This window comes from Calidris pugnax, unplaced genomic scaffold (assembly GCF_001431845.1).
Source record: "Calidris pugnax isolate Ruff unplaced genomic scaffold, ASM143184v1 scaffold49, whole genome shotgun sequence".
Lineage (NCBI taxonomy): Eukaryota > Metazoa > Chordata > Aves > Charadriiformes > Scolopacidae > Calidris > Calidris pugnax.
This window is the reverse complement of record NW_015090798.1, coordinates 768,355-791,471: the sequence shown is the minus strand read 5'-3', so window position 1 is coordinate 791,471 and position 23,117 is coordinate 768,355. Positions and strand designations below refer to the sequence as shown.

General features: G+C 36.0%; 1 protein-coding gene across 3 annotated transcripts in view; it reads right to left on the bottom strand.

Annotated features, from left to right (window-relative positions):
- The window catches only part of CC2D2A (coiled-coil and C2 domain containing 2A), a 57,741-nt gene that overhangs the window by 19,436 nt on the left and 15,188 nt on the right, over positions 1-23,117 (bottom strand). For all 3 annotated transcript variants that reach the window (XM_014937096.1, XM_014937093.1, XM_014937095.1), the window contains exons 8-20: positions 22,643-22,774; positions 20,327-20,536; positions 18,070-18,176; positions 14,820-14,960; positions 14,232-14,388; positions 12,218-12,453; positions 11,127-11,304; positions 10,049-10,205; positions 9,054-9,201; positions 7,153-7,291; positions 6,132-6,335; positions 3,179-3,271; positions 1,595-1,686 (exon numbers count right to left, since the gene is read on the bottom strand). In XM_014937096.1, coding sequence (XP_014792582.1) covers positions 1,595-1,686; positions 3,179-3,271; positions 6,132-6,335; positions 7,153-7,291; positions 9,054-9,201; positions 10,049-10,205; positions 11,127-11,304; positions 12,218-12,453; positions 14,232-14,388; positions 14,820-14,960; positions 18,070-18,176; positions 20,327-20,536; positions 22,643-22,774 — 1,994 coding nt within the window. The remainder of the gene's footprint in view (positions 1-1,594; positions 1,687-3,178; positions 3,272-6,131; positions 6,336-7,152; positions 7,292-9,053; positions 9,202-10,048; positions 10,206-11,126; positions 11,305-12,217; positions 12,454-14,231; positions 14,389-14,819; positions 14,961-18,069; positions 18,177-20,326; positions 20,537-22,642; positions 22,775-23,117) is intronic.

Here is a 23,117-nt window from a genome sequence, read left to right as displayed (position 1 = left end):
TTATAACTTAAATGTGCAAAAAACCTGTTCTTTTTTCCAAAACTAGGTAAGATACAAATACGACAATTACACAGCTTCAAGATAGATCTAAACTACAGTGCTCTACACAAGGTATCTAGCAGATGACAACAACCACTGGACGGAATAGGCAAAAAATCTAATTACACAGCTATGTACAACAAACTATAGAAAGGAAGCAGAATGAATATGCCACAACATACCCTGGACCCTCAGAACTTATAACCCAAGGCAAAGCAGAACCAAAAGGAGAAAAAAACAAACAAACAAAACAAAAGCACAGGAAAAGAATAAAAAGCAGATGTATGTTTTTTCATATCATTAATATTAACTGCAGACATTCCAAAATAAACCTTAAAAACTGATAGGCAATGACATTATTTCCTTATACATAATTAAAAAATCACAGTAATTACTGTTAAAATAACACTGAATATCTCTGAATATCTGAAATATAATAATAATTATACAATTATGATATTATTATATTTCAGTCTTATATACAAGACTGAAAAATCTCACTAAGTAGATGCTTTAAACAAATCACGATGTATTTTAAATTCGCTAACCATATATATTAGCATATGAATTAGTATTCATGATAAGAAAGTACCAATGAAGCATTTTATTTTAAACAACTCAAAAAGCTGATTATAGTCTCATTAGGATTTTTCCATTCTGTGATGTGAAAACATGAACTAAAAAGTAGGATGAACTCATTTGTAGGACAGCAAGTCTCTGTACCTCCAGCAGATGGAACTGTTTAGATTGATACTGCTGATTGAAAAAGCTTTGTCTGTACTTTAAGGGTGTCATGTTTATAGTCAACACAAGCAACTTCTACATAAAATTAAAAAGAACTATCTTTCACAACCTGCTTGCTTACATAGATTTTAAGTGATCAATACTACAACACTAATTAAGAGTCATCTATGCTGTGATGGCTGATAAATGTAAAAATCAACAAGGATGTGATTTGGAACAAAAACTCAAAGAAAGTGTTTAAATAATAAAACAAATAATAATTTTAATAGAAAAAAAAAGAAGTAATTTCCAAACCCAGTAACATTTCTGAAGGCAAACAGCATCTGACAACATCCAGCAACAGCAAACAGAAACACGTGAGAAGTAAAATAAAGAAAATGACTGTTAAAAAAATCTATTGCACGTTATTTGCAGAGCATGTGCACTGACTCAAAGCGAGCATCACCTATAGAACCAGTAGTGCTGTTGCTACCTCTGATGCTTGTCTGATATTTGACATCATTCCATCTGGCATCAGCTAGGGCTACGCTCAGATCACAGCCTGATACATTATACCCTGCTAAATCTTATTTACATGCTGTCACATTACTTCTACCAAAACCAGATTTTTTCTTATAAAAGTTTTGACGTACTTTGTGTATCAATACACAGTCTGTACTGGCAGAGGGGCACATAGCAATTGGAAGCTTATATAGTATGCTTAACACCAAGTCACATCAGGTAGTCACATCAATACACTTTGCAAAAAAAGATCAGAGGTGGTTCTACATTAATTGCTTTAATGTATAAAAAATAAAGATAGCTCCCTTACCCCAAGCTGGGAATCTCCTCTTCATTGACAAGGTCAGAGAGAATGAAATGGTGTTTTGCTATGAGGAAACGGTTTATTACTGATTCTCGAACCTGTGAATGGGGAGGGAGAAGAGCCAAAATTACATTTATAATCCAAACCCACGGCAAATATTTGCATTCTGTCCATTAAACACAAACAAAATGCCTAAATATACATTATTTTTCCCCACTTTTAAAAGAGTCGTGGTCCAACAAAATTTTTCTTTCAACTAGATATTTCTTGAGAATGTAATATAAGCTCATTTTACAAATAATGCCTTTATATACTGTGCAATTAACAGATCAGTTGCAGAACAGCAACAACAAACAATTTTCTGGGATACAGCTCCCTTTGGTTTTTATTTAAGTTATTATAATATCTGTGCGTAGAAGTGAAAGGCATATAAAGATCACATTTCAGAGTGAACCGAATTTCTGTTCTGATGTGAGCAATCTAAATTTCAAGGACATATTACAATTTATAGAAGTGTAAAATATCCAAATACTATCTTTAAAAAGGCTGCTTGTATGTATCTAAAAGAGGGACAAATAAAGGCACCATAATGTATGTTACTCAGTACTACTCTACTATTATCCAGGGCGCTGCATAAACCATATGTTTGACTACACACCTAAATACGATGCAAAACATATGGAGCTGACACAGACATGACAGCTTTGTTAAAAATATATATTTTTTTTTATATTCTCATACTGAACCTGGGCTTTGGCACCTGCCTGGAAGATTGAAACACTCTTCATTGTCTATGATTCTTTATTTCTTTTGTCCTACATCAAATCAACCTTATAATCACATTACATATTTTGCTGGCTGGCTAGGATTTGATACACTTTTTGATATTTCCAATACTGGTAAGAAATTGGTCGCCATGTTTTGCACTTACTATTTTGTCAAAATAGTCTGAAACTGCACCCTTCTCTTGGTTATATGGCCAATGTTTTCCTTTTTTTTTTTTTTCCTAAGGATTAAAGAGAATATAATCCTAACAGAAGGAACAGGCTAGAAAACTAAATTTAATCAAGATAAGGGGGAGAAGATGTTATTCTCATACCAGAATGAAGGTAATGTGACGGAAGATATGCCCTCTGCCTTAGGCAGCAGGACAAGACACTGTATATTGCATTAAATGATTTTAAACAGTGATTAAGGCCCCTTTGATGGAGATAATTCAGTTCTTAGCATCACAGCTTACAAGAAGGAAAATAGTGAGGAGAGGGAAATCAGAATACCTGGGAAACAGCAGCACAAATCTCTGGGACGGACACCAGAGCAAAAAAAGAATTTACAGAACTACTAGAAAAATCCAGGAAGGCTGGTCATTTTATATAGTGCACCTTTTTCAATGAGATAAATTGAGTCATTCACAAACCTTCCCTTGTTCAATTAGACCAGTTTCAGGCCTAAACTGGAATTTTAGAGATGTTTGTAGATCATGTCTATGAGATGAGACAATTTTTAGTATTCATGGAAATAAAGCATCCAAGTACAGAAGCAATATATGGCCTAGAGAAATACAGTGGATCCATATTTTTTGGTGCTTACCTTCTGCAGATAGTTGGCAACAACCGCTCTGTGTGCATCTAGGTAATTTTTGCTGTCAATCACATCCCTTTCTTGCAGTCTCTTCTCATAGTCCTAAATAAATTTACTTGTTGTGATTCAATATGTATTCAGTGCTTTATTACACACAAGAAAAATGGCAAGTATTTCATTAATATTAATGTATGGATCACAGTAAACCAAAACAGATGTCAGAGGTTTATAAAGCTATATTTAATGCTAATGTATACAGCAATAGTATTGTTAAACTTCCATGAACAGAGGCAAGAATTCCATTAAGTTACAAGATTCATGTGGTTTAAATTACTATGAATAACTTGAAGATTTCCCTCTCTTCTTTTAAAGCTGAACTTTGACCTGCTGCTGTAAACTGAAATTCCATTTGTACTGAAAATGGCTTATCTTACTGCAGCTGCAATAAGGAGAATCCTTTATAAACACAAGTGACGCAGCATTAATGGAAGATGACCCGAAATCTGAACTGTGTTTTAATACACATAACTAGTTTTCATAGTGTCTAAAAAAAACTGGAAGAAACTCTACTTGTGGGAGAGTTTGTTGAGAAACAATTATTGAGATATTTTTAAGTTGTATGCAAGAAATAAAGAGATTTAATAGCGTAATAAAAATCTTTGTACATTGTGAGAAAGTGGAAGCTCTTTAAGCAGCCAGAGTGAGAAGATTTTGCCATATTTGAAACAAACCTGGGGGTTACAGTTAATGACAACCAACAGAAGGCAAACCACAGGCTACTCCATGAGAAGTAACATGACCTACACACAATGGAAAATTACTAGACCTTCCAACTTGGCACTTCTGGGGGCGTATCTGAAATATTGAATCCAGTTTGGGGCTGCCAGTTCAAGAAGCATGTGGAGAAACTGGATGTGGACCACAAGAGGACTATTAAAACAGTCAGAGGCCTAGAGTACATGACCTACAAGAAGGGGTTGGTATCTTAGAATAATATAGGTTGGAAGAGACTTCTGCTGGTCATCTGATCAAAACCCTCACACTCAAAGCAGGAACACCTCCAATCAGGATGCTCAGGGCCTTTGCCAGTTGGATGTTCAGTATTTCTAGAGATGGCAATTCTACAAACTTGCTGGATGTGTGCTAGAATTTGAATCCATTCTTCAGGAAAAATGTTTTTCATTATGTCTAATTGGGATTTCTCTTGGAGTAACTTATTTGTATCATCATCCTGCCTTTAAGATGAGCCTTGCTCTGTTTTCTCTGCACCATTTCACTAGGTACCTGAAGGAAGCAATAAGATACGCCCCGCCTCAGCCGTGCCTGCTTAGGCCAAACCCAACTTGGTCCTTTCACCCTCTCCTTGTACATCATGTGCTACAGCCCTGTAGATATTCTGGTAGCTCTGTGCTGGACTTGCTCCAGTATTGCAGCATCTTTCTTGCATTGGACAAGGTGTTCAACTTAATTAGTCTAGTGAGGAAGAGATTAACGAGCAATCCAATATCTGCTCACAACTATTTTAGGGGCAGTTACGAAGAGGAGAGTGCTAAACTAATTTCTGCAGTTCTAGGTAATATAACAAAGGAAAATACCCATGAAATACAACTTGGAAGGCTCAGGTTGGACATGGTTTTTTGGTTGTGTGTGTTTTGTTTTGTTTTTTTTTCAATAATCACTGGAGTGATAGTGCAGCACTGGAACAGGTTACCCAAAAAGGCTGTGGAATCTCTCATTTAGAGGTTTTCAAGACTTGGCTAGACCAATACACAACTGACCTCATCTAGTGCTGGCAACAGTCCCACCACTTCAGTGGAAAGCAAGACTAGAGGACCTCCAGACAATATTTTCCAAACAATATTTCCATGATTCTATGAATTTTTAGACTTCTGTGCCAAATTGCTAGTACACCAACTAGGAACAATACCTCTTAAAACTTAGTTTTGAAGACCATGCCATATAAAATGAACTTGGAATGGGTGTTCAAGCATGTATTCAATTTACCCTTAATGAAAAAAACCCAAAACCAACCAAATAAAACAATTCTTAAACTATGATTTTCACTTTTGAATGATAACATGACATGAACAAAGTTAGTCCATAAAATCAACTGGATCAGAAATTGATATCAAAGATGTGGCACATCTTTAAATAAAATACACAAAACCACTCTAAATTTTAAAAAGGAAAAATAATTATTGCAAAGAACCCAACATGACTGAATTTGTAAATAAAAAGATATAATTCAAAAGAAATGGGAGAAAGGAATTTTTCAAAGAAATTTATGTAAGAAGTAGAGATAGCAGTGCCAGAATCTGAGATGATTTTGGTCCTGCTAAGAAATGAACACAAACGCTCCTTAGCCACACGAATTGCTAAAGAACAAAAGAATGCGTGATTTAACACTAATATTGGAATTGAGATTAAAAATAATTGAAGTATAACCCAAATAGAAAATGCATGTTGCATTTCAGTAAGGTAATTAACAGACAGGCCAGGACAGGGTAAGATAATTGGAAAAATGTACTAAACAAGAAAAAACTGCAACATAAAGAAGGTTTTAATTCTCTTTAGAGTCATTCCTTCCAGCAATCTCCACAGAAAGGGCTCAAAAGTTAATAAGTCTAAGCCTGAATTATCTTTGCATTACCTTTCTAAATTTGAAATCACCTTAAAAAAAAAAAAGTCTCTTACATTTAAAAAAAAAAAAGGTATGTTAGAACATTTGTGTCTACTGGAATTGCTGCGTTTTTTCTCCTTCCACACTGTAGTTGTGGAAATATTGCCATGAAAGGAAGTTATCTTAATTAGATTAAGATAACATGAGAAAGATCTGAAGGAATAAAATTCTCATTTTTTACTCCTCAGTAGAGCTTTACATTCTTTAAGGGACCAATTCACTTAATTGCAAGTCAAATATTAGCATTAAAACCAGAAAGAAATATTTCAGAAAACACTCTACCTGGAAGATTTTCTCACTGATTTCTCGTTCATGTAAAGGGACTTGCTTATAGTTTCGGAATTCTGCCACTTCGCTATTTCTGAGCTGCAAGAGTCGGAATCTCTTTGATCTATTAAATTCCTCATCAGAAACGAAATTAAATTCTTGCTGCAACTGTTCCAATCGGAAGAAATCAGGAACACGTGCCTCTCCACTTGTGGCAACCTAAATTAGTCAAAATATTATTAATCTTTCCATAAAAAGTGTTAAAAGTCTATAAAATAACTTATAAGTCTTACATACATATTCCAAGGATGTTCCTTTTAAGCAAAAGCAATCGAAATGGCTCAAACTGAGACTGAAATGCTAAGTGTTTTAAAGTAGATTTTTGTTGAGTATACGAGATTATACATTTAATGTGACAATAAGATTCTATTTCCTCGTAACATAAATGAAACAATAAAAAGTAGGAAAGCTGTAACATAGCAGAGCAACCAAAGAAGCTGTACAGTAAAGACAATTCATTTACATAACTTAAGCTATGTATGTAACTCCTCAATTTGATGTTTAGATAAAATCTCAACTTCTACTATTTTTGCGCAGAACTTTTTGCGCAATTGTCACTAATAAGAAACTTCCTATTTAGTACCATACAAGGACAGTGGGAATATTCCTGCACTTTAAGGAAACAGCAAACTCAAAATCCTTTCTTTAAAGAAAAAAATTGTGCAACTCAAAATCCTTTCTTTAAAGAAAAAAATAATTATAAATTGTGTATTCCCTTATACCTCTTTTTCACCACTAGAACGCTACTGAACAGATTAATAAATCATACTCATTAATAAATCATTAACCCACTACTGAATGGATTACTAAATCATACTTTCAGTAGACATTTTGCTTCTTAACACTCACACAAGCACATCCATCACAAATTCAAATGCTGCTACCTCCCTGGCATGCATGCAGGTTGCCTGGGATAGTACTGGTGACTTGGTGTTTCCCAGCTCCTTAGCCCTACAGCTCTGGAAAAGCCACTTACCATGATCAGCTGCATCAGAGCTGCATTGTTCGGGTCATTGGGATCCAGTTTTGCTTCCGCTGCCCACTTGGCTAGTTTCTTCATGTCAGTTAAGCCCGAAGTGCCAATGGATGCAATAGCATCAAAATTTTTTAAGGCACTAGAAAGACAGAATTGGCAGAACTTATACCTAAAACAGGTCTGATTTAGCAATATAAAAAAAGTACTTTAAACAATCTTAGAAGCTCCCCACAAACTGAAGAGCAAATTCCACTACACAGTTCTTAGTTGTAGCCATGCAACTGAGGGAATGGTGAATTGCTAAGGAAAGTAAAGGGGAAATAGGAAGAAACTGATAGAACTTTTATACAGGGTAAAAAATTGCTTATTGATACATTTATGATACATCTACACTATTCCATATTGCTGATTACCAGGAAAGATGATGATAAACTACCTCACAGCATGAAAGTTAATGTAAAAGTTTTGACAATCCATACTGAAGGGAACTTCTCCGATGTATAGTCCTTGCTTGCACTATGTCTTAAATCCTGTCTTTGACCTCTCTCCTGTTAGGCGTGCTACTTTGAGTCTTTGTTCTCTACTTGTGTGAATGTTTTCAAGGAAGCTTTAAGAACTTATGGATATTTCTTGTGCTTAGTTAGAATCGACCAAATATCCAGCAGTTACTGGATCCGCAGAGGAAGCAGTAACACCAAGGTTATATCTTCAGGCACCAGTCTTGAGCAAACGCACACTGGATCACAGCCATGCTGGAAGACTAACGGGCAGCCAAAACTAACTTCAGGCGTGAAAGTCTCATCTCTGACTTTCACAACAGACAATGGAATGTCACAGAGGGCTGTTCATCTCCAGAGGGTGATTCAAAGAAGAGCCTTTTACAGCAAACTTCCTCTAAAATTCCCCATTTTTCCATTTACTACAGTGATTAGTTAAAATTAGCCTTTGGGAACACATCCTTAAATTTTAATCTCATGCTATTCCAGTGTCATTGAAGTCAGCAGGTTACTCAATATGCTGATCAGCAAATTACTCTAACGGCTGGAGCCTGGGTCAAAAATAGTAACAGGGTGATTTGGATGCCAGCGTCAGCCTCTAAATAAATAAAAATCTGACAGAATCTAATCAGCTGGGAGAGGTACTTGCTCAGTGTTATTAAGCATGGGAAAACTCTTAAGGCTTTACAGTGAAGTTACCTGAGGTCATTACAAAAGCAGAATTATTATTATCTCCTTGACTTTACTGGAATTATGTAAAAGCGACAAAACACACAAATAACCTACAAAGTCCAACTTGCAGCCACAGGGCAAATTAGATTTGTTTTGAATGGAATAATATACTCATTTCTGCAGGTCAATGGACTTCTGATGGAAAAAAAGCCAGGAAAGACTATTATCTTGGAATGATCAGACAGATGTGAATTTTTCACTGATTAACTCGCTAATAGTGTCAAGCCCCCATACCAACTTCTACTGCTTTCATAGCATAATTTTTATCATTAATTACAAGAAAGGAATTTAAAGCATGGTTTTCAATACCTTCCCCAAATACACTTCGGATAAGAAAGAGCTGGAGCTTCTGTTCTTAGGAAAATGATTGAAGGAAAGTGCCTTGCCAATATATGCACCTTCTACTGGAAAATCATAAAAGTGAATTGATCAGCTGGAGTTTAACTTTAATATTGGCTACAAATAATGCACTAAATGATAAAATTTCTAAATAAAAATCTATTTACCAAAAATGTATACCCCTAAGCTTTCCGCAGGGGGCCAGAGCACAAAGTAAAATAACTATATTTAAGGAAAAAAATTATGAAAATTCTTGATTATGAAAGTCTGGGTTTTTTTAAATACTAGTATAATCAGTTTCCCATGAATCCCTGCAAATTCATATCATATTACCTTGGAATGCCTGTGTTTTGCTGAGACATTGGAGGAACTAAGGGGATTCCTTTTTCTCCAACTGCCCAAGAGACACTATTGGATACTTTCCCAGAGGTCATTAAAGTCATTTTGTTGCTGCCATCAGCTTCAAATGAAAAGGACACACCTATCAAGGGGGAAAAAACCCAAAGCCGTATGTTTATGCATTCAAATACAATGTCTAAACATATTTAAAAATACTTCCTGAAAATAAGTAGTCAGATAAGCTGTGCCTTTATATAAATGGGGTAGTGTGAAACAACTTGGTCAACAACATCATGGTCAACGACATTTACACACACATTTGTTGTAATGATTTTTTTACCATATTACCTTCCTCCAGAGCTTTGTATCTATTATTCTGCTCTAGTTACATCTGTATTTCACATACGGCAAATTTATGCAAGTCAGTCATCTCATGATGCTCTCAAACTTATTACTTAAACTTGAACATTCCATATGCTACTGTGTATTATTCTTGTTTCCCCCTTTCCTACCTCTCCCTTGTTTCATCTTTATAAAGTTCCAGGGATAAAATGCATTGCAGGATGTCATCAAAGCAAATAGGAAGACAAAAAAATTAATCAGTCAGTTCTTCAGTCGTTCAAAATATTAAAATCACTGGAGCCATACTGATTAATATGATCTGTTTGCTCTGTGGTCAGAGGCTTGATTACTTAAATACTAAAAAAAAAAAACCCAAACACCTTCTATAGCTAGTAGAACTCCACCAATACTAAAAGCCAAAGAGCAAACACACATATTTTTATTATATAGAGCTTTAAATTAGTAAGAGATAAAAATTCTACAGCAAACTTTAATAATATGAATTTTGACTATTTTATAAGATTCAGTTACAGAAGCTGTAAACGCTCTCAGCAAGGATTTACACTGAATCTTGCACCAGCCTGTTCCTGTTACGTGGTGTCAGCACCATGAGAAACATGGAACTGAGAAAGACTGAGAGTCCCTACCACTCCCGACTCCTTCATGGTCCAACATCACACGCTGATTGCTGCTGAACTCTATCTCTTCCAGAGGAGCGCTGCCCGTCAGAATTGTAGTCTCAGGAACAGGTATGAACACTTCAGCCAACAAGGTGGTACTGCTCATACCCGTTGTTTCATATATCTAGAAAAAGAAAACAGCGACAGACATAGTAAAAGATTTCCACATCAATTCATGAGAAGCTGAAAACATATTGTAGGGTATTTGGAGGTTTTACTATGACTTAAGCATGAGATAATTCATTTAAGGCAACTATATTAATTTACTTTCTAAAATGCAGGTTCAGAGTGGTACAAGTGATTTCTCCATTCAGATGTTTTTAATCCAAGATGATGTTATTCCTTTTGCTTTTCAATTTGTGTGTTACATAAAAGGAGCAGGCAAGGGGTAGACACCCTCCCCTGAACCACCAGTGATTAAGTCACCTAACGGGAAAAGTCATCTAACAGGAGAAGTAGGATCCTGACCAGGTCTGTTCTAAAAATAGATTGTATTGGCTCTGAAAATTATTTATGTGACTCGTTCATTAATTCATACTTGGAATGGGGTTTGATTTAACTGCACTGCTGATCAAGTCAAGTACAGTTATGGACATTACCAGCAATGAATTTTATTTTTTTTTTTCTTATTCCACTCCAGCAAACATTATGATTATTTTACTGTGTGGACAATAATGTTTTAAGACAACCATTTAGGAAAGTTTATCTGCAACCTAAAACAGTTTTTCTAAAATTAAGAGGCTGCTCCACTAATATATTAAATCAAAATTTTTTAATTTCCCCTATGCAGTCCATAGTCATGTTATATAAAATACACACATATATAAAAATGTATATAAAACCCACAAGCATCAAAATCTTAGCAGCAAAGTTAAATGTTTGTGACTGGAGAAGCAAGGAAGATGTATAAGATTGATGATTTACAAAGGGTCTTTCCCAGCTTTTTCAGTCTTTACAACTCTACCATAGAGCAAAATACAAGCATTAAAGCACTAATTACACAATACGAACTTTTTAAAAGTTACTATGATGAATCATTGTCTACCTGTAATTTCAAACTCTCTGGCCAATTGAATATTTGTAAATTGAAAATCTGTCCAAAGTGAACTCTGAAATCTGAACTTATTGGTCGGGTAACAGTCCTTGATACTTCTTTGGAGTTGAAAAGGACTTTTATGAATGCTGAGCGTTTCTTCACATCTTCTCGTCGCAAAACTTCTCCTCTGTAAATATATCAACAAGCTCTCATATAATTTTTAATAACATTTTTATTCTTTGGTTATTTTTTAATGAGAATATGATTCCTCAGGGGGAAACAGACATTACCTAAATAAAGATGGTATTCTTCTAGAAATGTCACTACACAAGAAAGACTTAAAAACTATTAACAGTTGTTTTAACTTCTCAGGAACATAAAATTATTTTAAAATGAACAGGTCAAATTTTAGATCCACTAAAGCCTTCTCCATATAAATGAGTTATTTAGGGAAACAAAATTCCCTTCTACTCCCTTCCTCCAAAGCACAACAAATTATATCAAATTAAAGTAAGATTTTGAAGTTTTTAGTCATCGGCAGTAGACCTGCCAAGCAACATTCCTTGATGAGGCTATTTGATAAATAAGTATGAAACAAAGCAGTTTTAAAATTACTAAAATCTGTTAGATGTATGTTAAATTGCATGTGTAAATGTGGAAAGGAACATAAACAAGTACATCTATTTATTTTATCCACAGTGAAATGTCTGGTTTACAACATGACTTCTTTACTTTCCTTTTGTTGACTATAGCACAGAGCTGGTGTAAAGGACTAGCTAGCAAGAGTGGTACTGCCAGAAATGACCTAGACTCCTCAAAGAAAACAACTTCTTTATATACACCACTATTCTGTGCAGATGTCAAGGAACATCAGTAGGTTCAAAGGAAATGCGCAGACACGCATTCTCCAAGCCCACTATATACAAGGTTACACGTGACTTGAAAATGAATTAAGTTATGTCAGCTTCAGAAGCAGAAATCTTATCAACGGGCTTAACAGAATGGTGAGCACATGCTTCTGAAGTTGTACAAACAGTTAATAAATAAATAACAGCACAAAATCAGGAACGGAGTAATTTGCAGGCCAACATTTATCTTACCGAGGACACAGCTCCGTTGGAGTTATGCTTCCTGACAGGACCAGTTCAGGAATTAGAGCAGGCTCTCCAGGTTTCCTTCTGCAGTTTTCAGCTTTTTCTCTAACCTGCTGCTCTATTTCCAGGCTATTGGCCATTTTAGGTGGGATAGGCTTTACACGTTCCTCACCAAGATCACCATCTTCTACCGATTCTTCTTCTTCATTAATGTCTTTTTTCTTCTTTTTCTTCTTGGACTTCTGCATATAAAAATAACAATGTTCTTCCTGAACTTGTTTCAATCAGTAGAATTTTTTTTTCTTTTTGATTCACCGGTGATAAAAATGTATGAGAAACAGCTGCACCATTTTAAAATCACCACACGTATCAATAAGATTTCTCCTATTCTACAGTGCTGCTTCAGATTCAGAATTCAGCAATGCATCCCATTCATGTGCTTCAAAAACATAATGTGCTTCCAACAATATATTTATTTAACCTTCCCAACCAACTTAGAGTAACGTTCTGGCTAGCAGCTGACTTCTCATTCAGCCTGAGTTACCGTGTGCATTTTGTTTGGATTTAAGGAATGTTACCCAACCAGTAGCCACAGTTCTTTGAGATGTGCTGTCTGCACACGCATTGACAAAGTGAACGCACATCTGCCACAAACTTTGGAGCCCAAGCTTTTTAGCTCAGCAGTATCTTTAGCATGTGCAGAATGATCCCCTCCCTTCCATCATGCCAAACAAAATAAACAAACAGAACACCACACGCCTTTCAGCATCTCCCAAACTGCAGAACTCCAGTGTTCACATGCACGCTCAGCTTTAAGCAACTGCAAGTCCATCCTTTCACAGACTTGCAAATTACTTGGAAGTACAGCCAACTTCATGATTTAAGACACCATAAACAAAACTGGAGGAGGTGAGGAAAGCAGTTTTTCCTCTCTAACTGAAGTATTTAGCCAAACAACTTGTTCATGTATTTTTTATTAATGAATATTCTTTCTTTCTTGGCTTAATTTTATGCTATTTTTTTTGTTCTTGTATTTCCTTTTAAATTTATCTGGTCTCTTATACCTCTAGCATCTTCTTTAGATTCATTTGATCTGTGCTAGCAAGACACCAACTGCAGTGATTAACCAACAAAGTACTTTGAGTAAAATAAAATAAAGTACATCTGGGCACGAAAGGAAGGTCTGTGTACTACATTTCACTCTGAAAGGAAAGAACTACAATCACAGTTCTCAGTCTCAAGACAGTTTGTGACTAAGAATAAAAAGATGCTGAGAGCAGCATTGGATGGAACCACCCACCAGGGTATTTGTGAAGGTACAACTGGCTAGGTGTAGCTGAACAGGTCCCATCAGAATCAGTGTCTTCCATAAATGCTGGGCAGTAATTATATTCAAGTATAATCACTATTACCGTGAGGTATCCAGTATGTTGCCACATAACTATGAAAGCAAGTCTGATTTTGCTGGGGCTGCCACAGGCTATTTCAAAGATCATCCAGTTGCGGTGTGTTGTTCTAGCTCCTGTATTTGTCAGCATCCCCTTGAAGCACGAATGAGACCTTAACTACAGTACAGATTATTAGCAATAAAGCTTTTCAGAGGTAAAAGTCTAGAATACTAATTAAAGTTTAAAGCTCTAGGATATTCCTGAACATTAATTTACATGAGATGACATCAGCCACTTGTTCATTAGAAACACCCCATAATTATTTTGCTTCACCACTCACACAAATTTCATCCGTGTTTTTTCTTTGTGAGAAGGGCATGAATTTAACAGAAATGATGCAATACTAATAAAGAAAGAACTGCTGAAGTGCTGAAAATCAATAGCAGGAAGACAATGCTTCACGAAAACCTAGCACATTTTAATTTTTAAATTAACAATTAATTTAGCAACAAAGTCTAAGTAGACATTTATGCTTAACTATCCTGGAATTTATTTTTTCCTGTATTAGAAGGACAAATTTTGAACATATTTAGTAATTTCATTTTTTGTGAAAATGAATGATTTAAACAAACCTGTGCTTTCTTCCAGGTTTTCCACTCTTGTAGCTCAGTTTTATACTCCTCCTTTTTCTTTTCATATTCTTCCATGCACTCTTCAAGTAATTCATTTATCTCCGCCTGAATTTCTGCTTCATATGCTTTTTCATCTGATCTCTGATCAACCTCTTCCCTTCAAAACAATAGTTAACAACATGTTGCATAAATTAATGAGGGCTATAATTAAGTCTATAATATATAACATAATGTCTACTTCTCCATGAATTCATTTCATTATATCCAAAGTGTGTTCTATTTAAAAATACTAGTATAGATAGTCTAGGAGTTGAAAGTCGATAGTTACCACCCAGAATTAATATAATTACTTTTTTTTACTCATTAGCCTTTAGATATTCCTTTCTGTTATAGTAGTTACTTGTTATTTTAACCTTCCTTCCTCCCCAAACTCAAAAAGAATAGTGGCAGCCTCAACCAGTGCCAGACACTACTCAAATTCTTACTTCTGCCCCCCTTAATATCAGAATTCTAAGTTCCCAAATTGACTAATCTTATTAAAACTCCACTGTTGGCAAATGAAGTACAAAAAGTGTTATCAAAACATACTTCCTCAAATAAAGTTTTATGGGTGTGTTAGTAAACTTCTGAAAGTCACGGAGGGATTTAATTTGTTTCCAAACTTTTACAATGGTCTTAAGCAACATTCTGTCTTTTTCTTGTTCAGCATCACGAAGTCTTCTGGTCTGCCTGGAAATATATATACACACACACAAAATCAATCAGAATTGCATAACTCAGTGGAACAAGAGAGTGAAAACTTGTGATACCATAAGCCAAGTGATGTGGGTTTCACTTTGGTTGAGCCTGCAGTGGTTTAAATCCAAAGAGCATAAAACCCAGACTTGAAGATGGCAGGATTTGATTTCCTTCTGTACTCAAGTCTCTTGCATTTTGGACCATCTGACTTCAATTACAGTTCATTCTCTAGAGATCTAGAAGTTTTCTGGAATGCTTATTACAGCTGTACATCATTAAAAACATTTGAAAGTCAATTCATGTAAACAACAGCCCAGGAACCCTACACTGCTGCTATGAAGTAATGCTTATTACAATTGTACATTACAAAATATGTTTTAAACTTAACATGCTTCTAGCTCCAGTAAAAAGGACTTGCAGAGATGAAGTAATGTACCAATGTATGAAATAATGTAAGTCCTTTGACAGCCCTGCAAGATTCTTAACACAAACAAAATTAACAGTACTTTTTTTTTTTTGATCTTGAAATTGGTATTTCACATTTCCACACTCTAATCTGTTTGTAAAAGAGCTATTCATTACCACTTGCAATGACCAACATGCACTTCTGATGTAAATGTCTATGCAGCAAAAGCACGGGCTGTTTCCAGTACTATCTCGGTAATTAAACATGTCCAGTAAAAATTATGTGATTTAAAAAACAAAGAAAAAGAAGATGTAAACTAACACATTACTGCTTGCAATATTCAGAGAATATAGAAGACAGGGAGGCTGAATTAGAGCTGAGAGAAGAAATACATTATACATTATTTAAAAGTATAAGCAAATTTAGTAAAAACGATAAACAAAAATGAAATACAGACTTTCCAGAATGCAATATGAGTAACTTCTCCATTTCATTAGCTAGAAATTTGAATATTACTTATCCATGCAGCTTAACAACCTTTTCTTCTTTGTCTACCAGATGAAGCTACAAGATGAAGCTTAAAGACATGAGGAACATGAAGGTCAGTAATTACACTCATCTAATGTATTCAGTTTGGAATCACCTCTGCTAAAAGACATCAGCCAGAAGAGCCTGACACCTGCAAGCTGCTGCATAAGTTGGCTTCCTCCTCGGCAAATGAGAACAGTAGGGCTGGAATTGTTAATTTGCAAAGGTTTTCTGCATTCAGATAACATTTCTTCCTCAAACCGATGGAAAACTACAGCTCTGATCTCCAGACAGCAAAGAGTACACACCAGTTACGTTATTGGAGGGTGGAGGAAGCAATGAGATTATTTTCCATGCTACACTCTTCACATCTGTAATTTCTCATGAGTGTCCTACATTGACCATCAGGGAAATGCAATGTTAAAAGAGAGACAAGGCAGGTCAGATGTTTTTACCAACATACGTGGTTCAAGTTAGTATTAAACACCATGACAGTAAAAACTCCTGAGCCCATCTGAGCCTCGTATGTGTAACGGCTTCCAACAGAGCTGTAGCCAGAAAGAATTACAGATATGAAAAGACCTAGAATAATCCCAGCCAAGCTCATCTCACATTACTTACACAACACTGATCTCACTGATTTCAGCCGAGTTTCTCCTGATTCATCAGTGTGACACTAAAGTACTCAAGACCCAGAAAAACACTTAAGATATCCAGAAAGAGTATTCTACCTAATTAGAATTAACCACCAAGCAAGCCTCAGGGTTGGTGCCAAAATCCAAGAATTTCCTTCCCACAGTGAACCTTCTCATTATTATTCTCATGCTTTCCCTGGTCAGAGCTCCTGTCTCCAAGGTACTGGCAACTGCACACCTCCTGTCCCTAGTCCTCTAGCAGATGTGTTAAAAAATATGAATAAAAGCTATGCCTTTTCTAATGGAAGAAAGACTTTATCCTTCAGTATAAAATAATACATTATAGACTTGTGCATGTCCTCCATAGATTAAAAGACAGCATACTCAAAGGACGAAAATCTGAAGAAGCAATTCCCAAACTAAGAGTAGTGAGTGGATGTATAAGTGTTAGCAGATGTAGATTTCAAGGCTGAAAGTCGAATCGTTCTTTAAAATAATTGAGTTTTAAAAATATTTTTTTGTGACATCAGTCTCAACTGGTGTTTATTTAAATTAATACATCGTTCTCTACTTTCAGATTGTGAAACACTTTCAGATTTTTATTAAGTATCTACTAGTTGAAAGGCTGTTCAGAATGGATCTCCAACTTAATTTTTATCATACTGCTTACACTTACAGCTCACCACCATCCATCTGCCAAAGATAATACTAACTTTCAGTACCAAGCCAGAAACTGTAATATATTTTTACTACACAGTTACTGTCCAAGAACAATAAGTGTAATCTTGTAAAACAAAACTCTACTATTTTACATATATTAACCCCATTGGCAAAACTATGGCCAGAATACCTAAGAATGGGAAGCAAATCAAGAACACTTGTGCAATGAAGAAGATGATGATGGAAAAAACTATTTTTTGTGTGTTCAAAGTTACATCATGGGCACAAACTTGTGCATAAGAAGTTCCACCTAAACATGAGGAGGAACTTCTTCACTTTGAGTGTGGCAGAGCACTGGAACAGGCTGCCCAGAGAGGTAGTGAAGTCTCCATCTCTGGAGACATTCAAAACCTGCCTGGACAAGTTCCTGTGTAACATGCTCTGGGTGGACCTGCTTTGGCAGGGGGGTCGGACTAGATGATTCCAGAGTTCCCTTCCAACCTCATATCATTCTGTGATTCTGTGATAATCACATTGTGAGAGTTTCGTGCATCCAGCTGATTGTCTATTAAAACCTTATTTTAATTAAATTTTAATTATGCAAAACACACCAGTAAATACTAAGTAATTAATAAAAGGTAATCAAACCACTTTTGAATCAAGATTTCAGCCTAAGCTATCTTTTCTTCATAATTTTTTTTTACTCAACTTAGCAGTCAGAACTCTCAAGCCCTCACAATTTTTCTAAGAGCTATTTACAGCAGAATTTAAAAGTTTGAGTTGAATCATATTCTGTACTAGCATGGAAAGGAAAAAAAAAAAAAAAGGAATACAGTTTTAAAAAGCAATGATTTAATGAATCCATACCTACCTGATTTCAATTTTGTATTCAGGTATGCTCTGTTGTGCCACAGGACTAGGAACACCAGTGTCACCACCATCTATACTACATTGCACAGCATTCCTCAAAGCATGCAGCTTAAACGAATGAACAAACAATTAATACATGGTTTGACATTTATGAGGCATACAGTGTAATGCACCTTGACATGAAAGACCTAGTTGCTACATGACAGAAAATTCTGAATTGTCTTGACTCTGTATTTACAGGGTTTTGCCATGTCTGTGAGGTGCTGAGTCTTCAAGGTGAAATTCTAATTAGGATCCCTGAACACATGAGGGAGGTTTACTGACTTTGACCACTGCGATGGATCTGAACAAGGGGACAAGACTAATCTCGGGATTATTCTGAAAGGTCAGCAATCAAAGGGGTAGGAAAAAACCCAGCAAGTCTGCCAAGGAAACACCTTCTAAAATACCTTCTATAAAAGGTCTTTTTGGGACTAAAAAGGGCCACCAAAGGTAAACCTAGAAAAAAATCAATGAACAACAAAAATGAGCAGATTGTGGATTTGATGAGTGCCTTCCAGAAACTGGGAAGCTTGCAGCAAAGCATTTAGGCATAACATATTGCATGTAACAACTGGAAGAAGACAAGGTCTAAGGATGAGACAGAACTGGGAACAATGGCACAGCTCAAATACACCTTTGAAGCCACACTGTCGTGACAAGAGGCCAGGCCTTCAAGTAAGATTTGAAGACAGGCATCAAATGGTTACATGGAAGATGGATACCTAATTTAGGAGAATGCAGAAATATACACGGCTGTGAAGACAAGAGAATGTAAAGGACTGGCTAGGAGAAGAGAAAAAAATAAGGGCCAGCAGTAGGACAAGAACTGTAATTTTAGTTATTATGTTGCTGCAGATCTCCTTAAGGATAATACTAAATGTGAATGCCAATAGCAATGCGGGAAATTAAAGCAACCACATCTAAAGTAGAAGCAATGCAGTTACAAATCAAGGAGCAAAGATATTTTAAACAAATCTATCAAACTGTAGAGACAATATAAGTGAAAGGTGATATATTTTAAGATATAAAGAGCAAGCATCAGAAATGGATAAGGAGAAGCCCACTAGGACATGGTGAGGAGGGAGAAGAAAGAGTAGGAAGAGTTGTTTAGGCTTAAGAACAATTTGGTGCCACAATATGGCCATTAAATAATGACTGTTAGAGGAGGCAGGTTTTAAAACTGCCTGTCAGTAGCATAACGGTGGCTAAAATACCAAATGGTTAGTTTAGGCTTAAGAACAATTTGGTGCCACAATATGGCCATTAAATAATGACTGTTAGAGAAGGCAGGTTTTAAAACTGCCTGTCAGTAGCATAACGGTGGCTAAAAAACTAAATTGTTAAAATCCATTTATGAAGAATGTATTATGCAGTTGCCTACAATATTTTGCCAAAGTATTGTGGACACCCAGGAAAGAAGGAAGAGCGATGGTACGCAGTGGGGAAGCAGCCCAGCCAAGGTCACCCAGCAAGTCAGTAACGGAGCCAAAAACAGAGGAACCTACGTTTGGCCACGGGTTTTGCCATGTCACAAGAGCCACATAGCCACTGTGCCAACAGTACGCATTTAAAACACAGCATCTGTCACAGATATATACCTGGGAATGGGTCATCAGTTTTTTCTACAATTTGGTGAAATTTAACTGCTTCCTTTTACTTTTCATTGACAACTGAAAGGCAACTTCACTAACTTCCCTCCATCCTTGAATGCTGTTTTTTGGTGCCTGCCTGTCAGAGCTGCTGTATGCAATACTGTAAAGTCTTATCTGTCATTCACTGGAAAACATTTTGGATACTCTAAGGAATACTATTTAAATGTTAGTTTATTCTAACAATTATATTCCCTTTACCTCAGAACCTTCACAGAGTTCATTTTTAAATAGAAGATCAAAGAAATCCATAATCTTAAAAGGATACTCTAAGGAATACTATTTAAATGTTACTGTATTCTAACAATTATATTCCCTTTACCTCCGAAGCTTCACAGAGTTAATTTTTAAATAGAAGATCAAAGAATTCCATAATCTTAAATATTCAGTTCTGCACTGAACACACAGCAACCTAAATGAAATACTTCGGTTTTTATCTTTCGACAAAATGCCATTCATTACATACACTTAGAATTTAATCATTCTACTCTGAAGAAACAAATTCAGCTTTTACCTTAAATTGTCACATCATTATCTCAATAAGCTACAACGACACAACAGAAATACCTTGTCTGTGAGAAGTTTGGTAAGATTCTTCTGTTTTCTTGCTAAATACTGATCGTATAACTGAGCCAATTTAGCTGCTAACACATGCTCACGGCTAAAACAGGGATGATGGGTAAATATCAGTCCAGAAATATCAATATCCAATTGAAACGGACCCTGAAAATCTCCAGGTCCAACAAGATACTGATTGGCAGCTGTCACTTTTATTGCCTGAAAGAAAAAAAAAGAATAAAATGGATTTACAAGTAGCAGAAAAAGTATCTTGCAAAGAGATCCTGTGACAGAAAATGACCCATGTAGCACTGCCTAAATTTAACTACTGAGTCTTAAACTGTAAAGGCTTCTACAGCAATCTCTTTGCTTTATTAACAAGTGGGTGGCATAAAACCACCATGGGTATGCTACACAACAGAATTTTGATAGCCCATATAAGACTGAAATAAGACCTGCCTTTACTGCAGGTTTTGCTCAGCAACGAAGGCAATGACACTGAATTGGAAAAAGAAAAGCCTGCTAGTTCTCTTTTTACCTGTTTGTTTAGTATTGTTTTATTTTCTCTGAGCTCTAAAATAAACAGTCCAGCTCTCAGAAAGCAGCTTTTCTTGCAGACCATTTGGATTGTGCACAAAATGTACCATGTTCTTTGCTTCCCCATTCTAATGCCAGGGAAATTCACACCAACAAAGCCCCATGAAAGCTTTCAGCAACAAAGCTGACAGAGTCTGCTCCAACCCACTGCAACTGAAAGGCAATCAGTGCTTTCTGCCTGACTGCTGCTGCTCCCCTCTTCAGATTCTTCAAGAGAGACTCATCACAGATACTCTGGTACCATAAAAGATGAAATTGTTATTTATGTGGTGTTTGTTGCAGCCCCTCCACAAGAACTGGGAAAAGGGGGATTGAGAGGGGAATTCAGCTGTTGCATAGCTTTTTACAGGACTGGTATAAATGGCCACGAAACACACTTAAGTCCACCTGATCCTTCCACATAAGGGGGATTGAGAGGGGAATTCAGCTGTTGCATAGCTCTTTTACAGGACTGGTATAAATGGCCACAAATCACACTTAACTCCACCTGATCCTTCCACATAAGAGTTTCTCATCAAAATGTTTAATATAACATAATCTGTCATAAAAAAAAAAGACAGCTTTGTGTTTAATATAACATAATCTGTCATAAAAAATGACAGCTTTATCTGATCCTTCCACATAGAGTTTCTCATCAAAATGTTTAATATAACATAATCTGTCATAAAAAAAAAAGACAGCTTTGAATTCCTTATGCTTTAACTATTTTTCTGCTCATAAAGGACCCCTAAGCTTCATGTCTTTCAACAGTGATTTGGGTATTTACATGTCAGTATTCCTGTAAACATGGTGTTCTTGAAACATAAACTCTCTTGGCCTACCTTTACTAACATCTAAGCAGGAACCTCTTTTCCCTGTCTGTGGTACTGGATGCATCCTGAGAATTGCATATTTGTAACCAGCATCAATTAAAGGACAACATTCAAATCTGTATCAACAGCAGCAGACAGAAACACTTGTGTTGTCCCAAGAGAGCAATCTACTTTAAAGTCTAAAAAGTCACAGTTTTTCCAAGGGGGTAATAGAGCGCTAACAAGCAGAACAATTAAAGCTTGCTTAAAGCTTGTTGAATGGTTTTAATTGAAATTTATTTTGATTTGTACTGACTGCACACTGCAACTGCTATTTGGCAGGGTAGATATGCTGGCATTGAGGGAAAACCAAAAACAAGCAAAAAAATATCTGAACTGATGCAACGTAACTCAAAATTAGTTGCTTTCTACATGAGTGAACTGCATGTAAAGACTTCTTTTGGAAGAGTTTCATGACTGTAAAATAACAATCATGCACACGCCTTTCAATTATTTCTCTCTTAAGCTGCAAAGAGCACCTCTGTCCTGATCACCAAGTCTCCACCAGCTTCTAGCACCAGGAGCTTTATAGATACGCTGATGTAGGCACTGCCCTACTTTGGCATCAGAATATCCAGGGGTGCCTCACAGAGACCTTAGTGACTCACAGGCTTGAAGCAGTTTCTCATGGACTGTCACTTTACTATTTTAACCAGTACTACCAGCTAAACCATCCTTTTGTATGCATTATTTTTACACAAAAACACAGATGGAATATACTTGAAAAAGTAGACCACATTTGAAAACCAGCTGTAGAACCCCAAAAGCAGTCAGCGCTCATGGTTCTTAGCACAAAATCCTTCAGCTTGCCAGGGTTTCTAGTACAGAAGAACTGGGATATTGGGTCTCAGGAACCATATATATGAAATATGCCTACCTTTCTATACACTGTTTCAAGTTCTGGTGCAATGCCTTCTTCCAGTGAGAATATTGGAGGCCTCGTAGAAGACTGTTTAATTGGATTAGGCAACGCTAAGATTTTGCCGTCATCACCAAACCACTCCTTCCCCTACAAATAAAACCATAATTTTACGTTGTTTCTTAGTTTATATAGAAATAACTTGCAAAATTATAATTCCTGTGAAAAGCAATTACAGAAGAAAAGGTGACTGTGAATTGTTTGTGACTGAATTAACCAAAACTTTTCTAAGTTTCTGAACTATTTCTAAGATTTCATTTTCACCAAAATGAAAACTTCAAATATACTATAGGTAAATTTCTAAGATTTCATTTTCACCAAAATGAAATCTTCAAGTTTTGAAACCAGAAGACCAAGAGCTTGCTCAAACTTTAATACACTGAATATCTTCCTTCAACATACACTGTTTCAGATTTGAAAGTAAAGAAGGAAA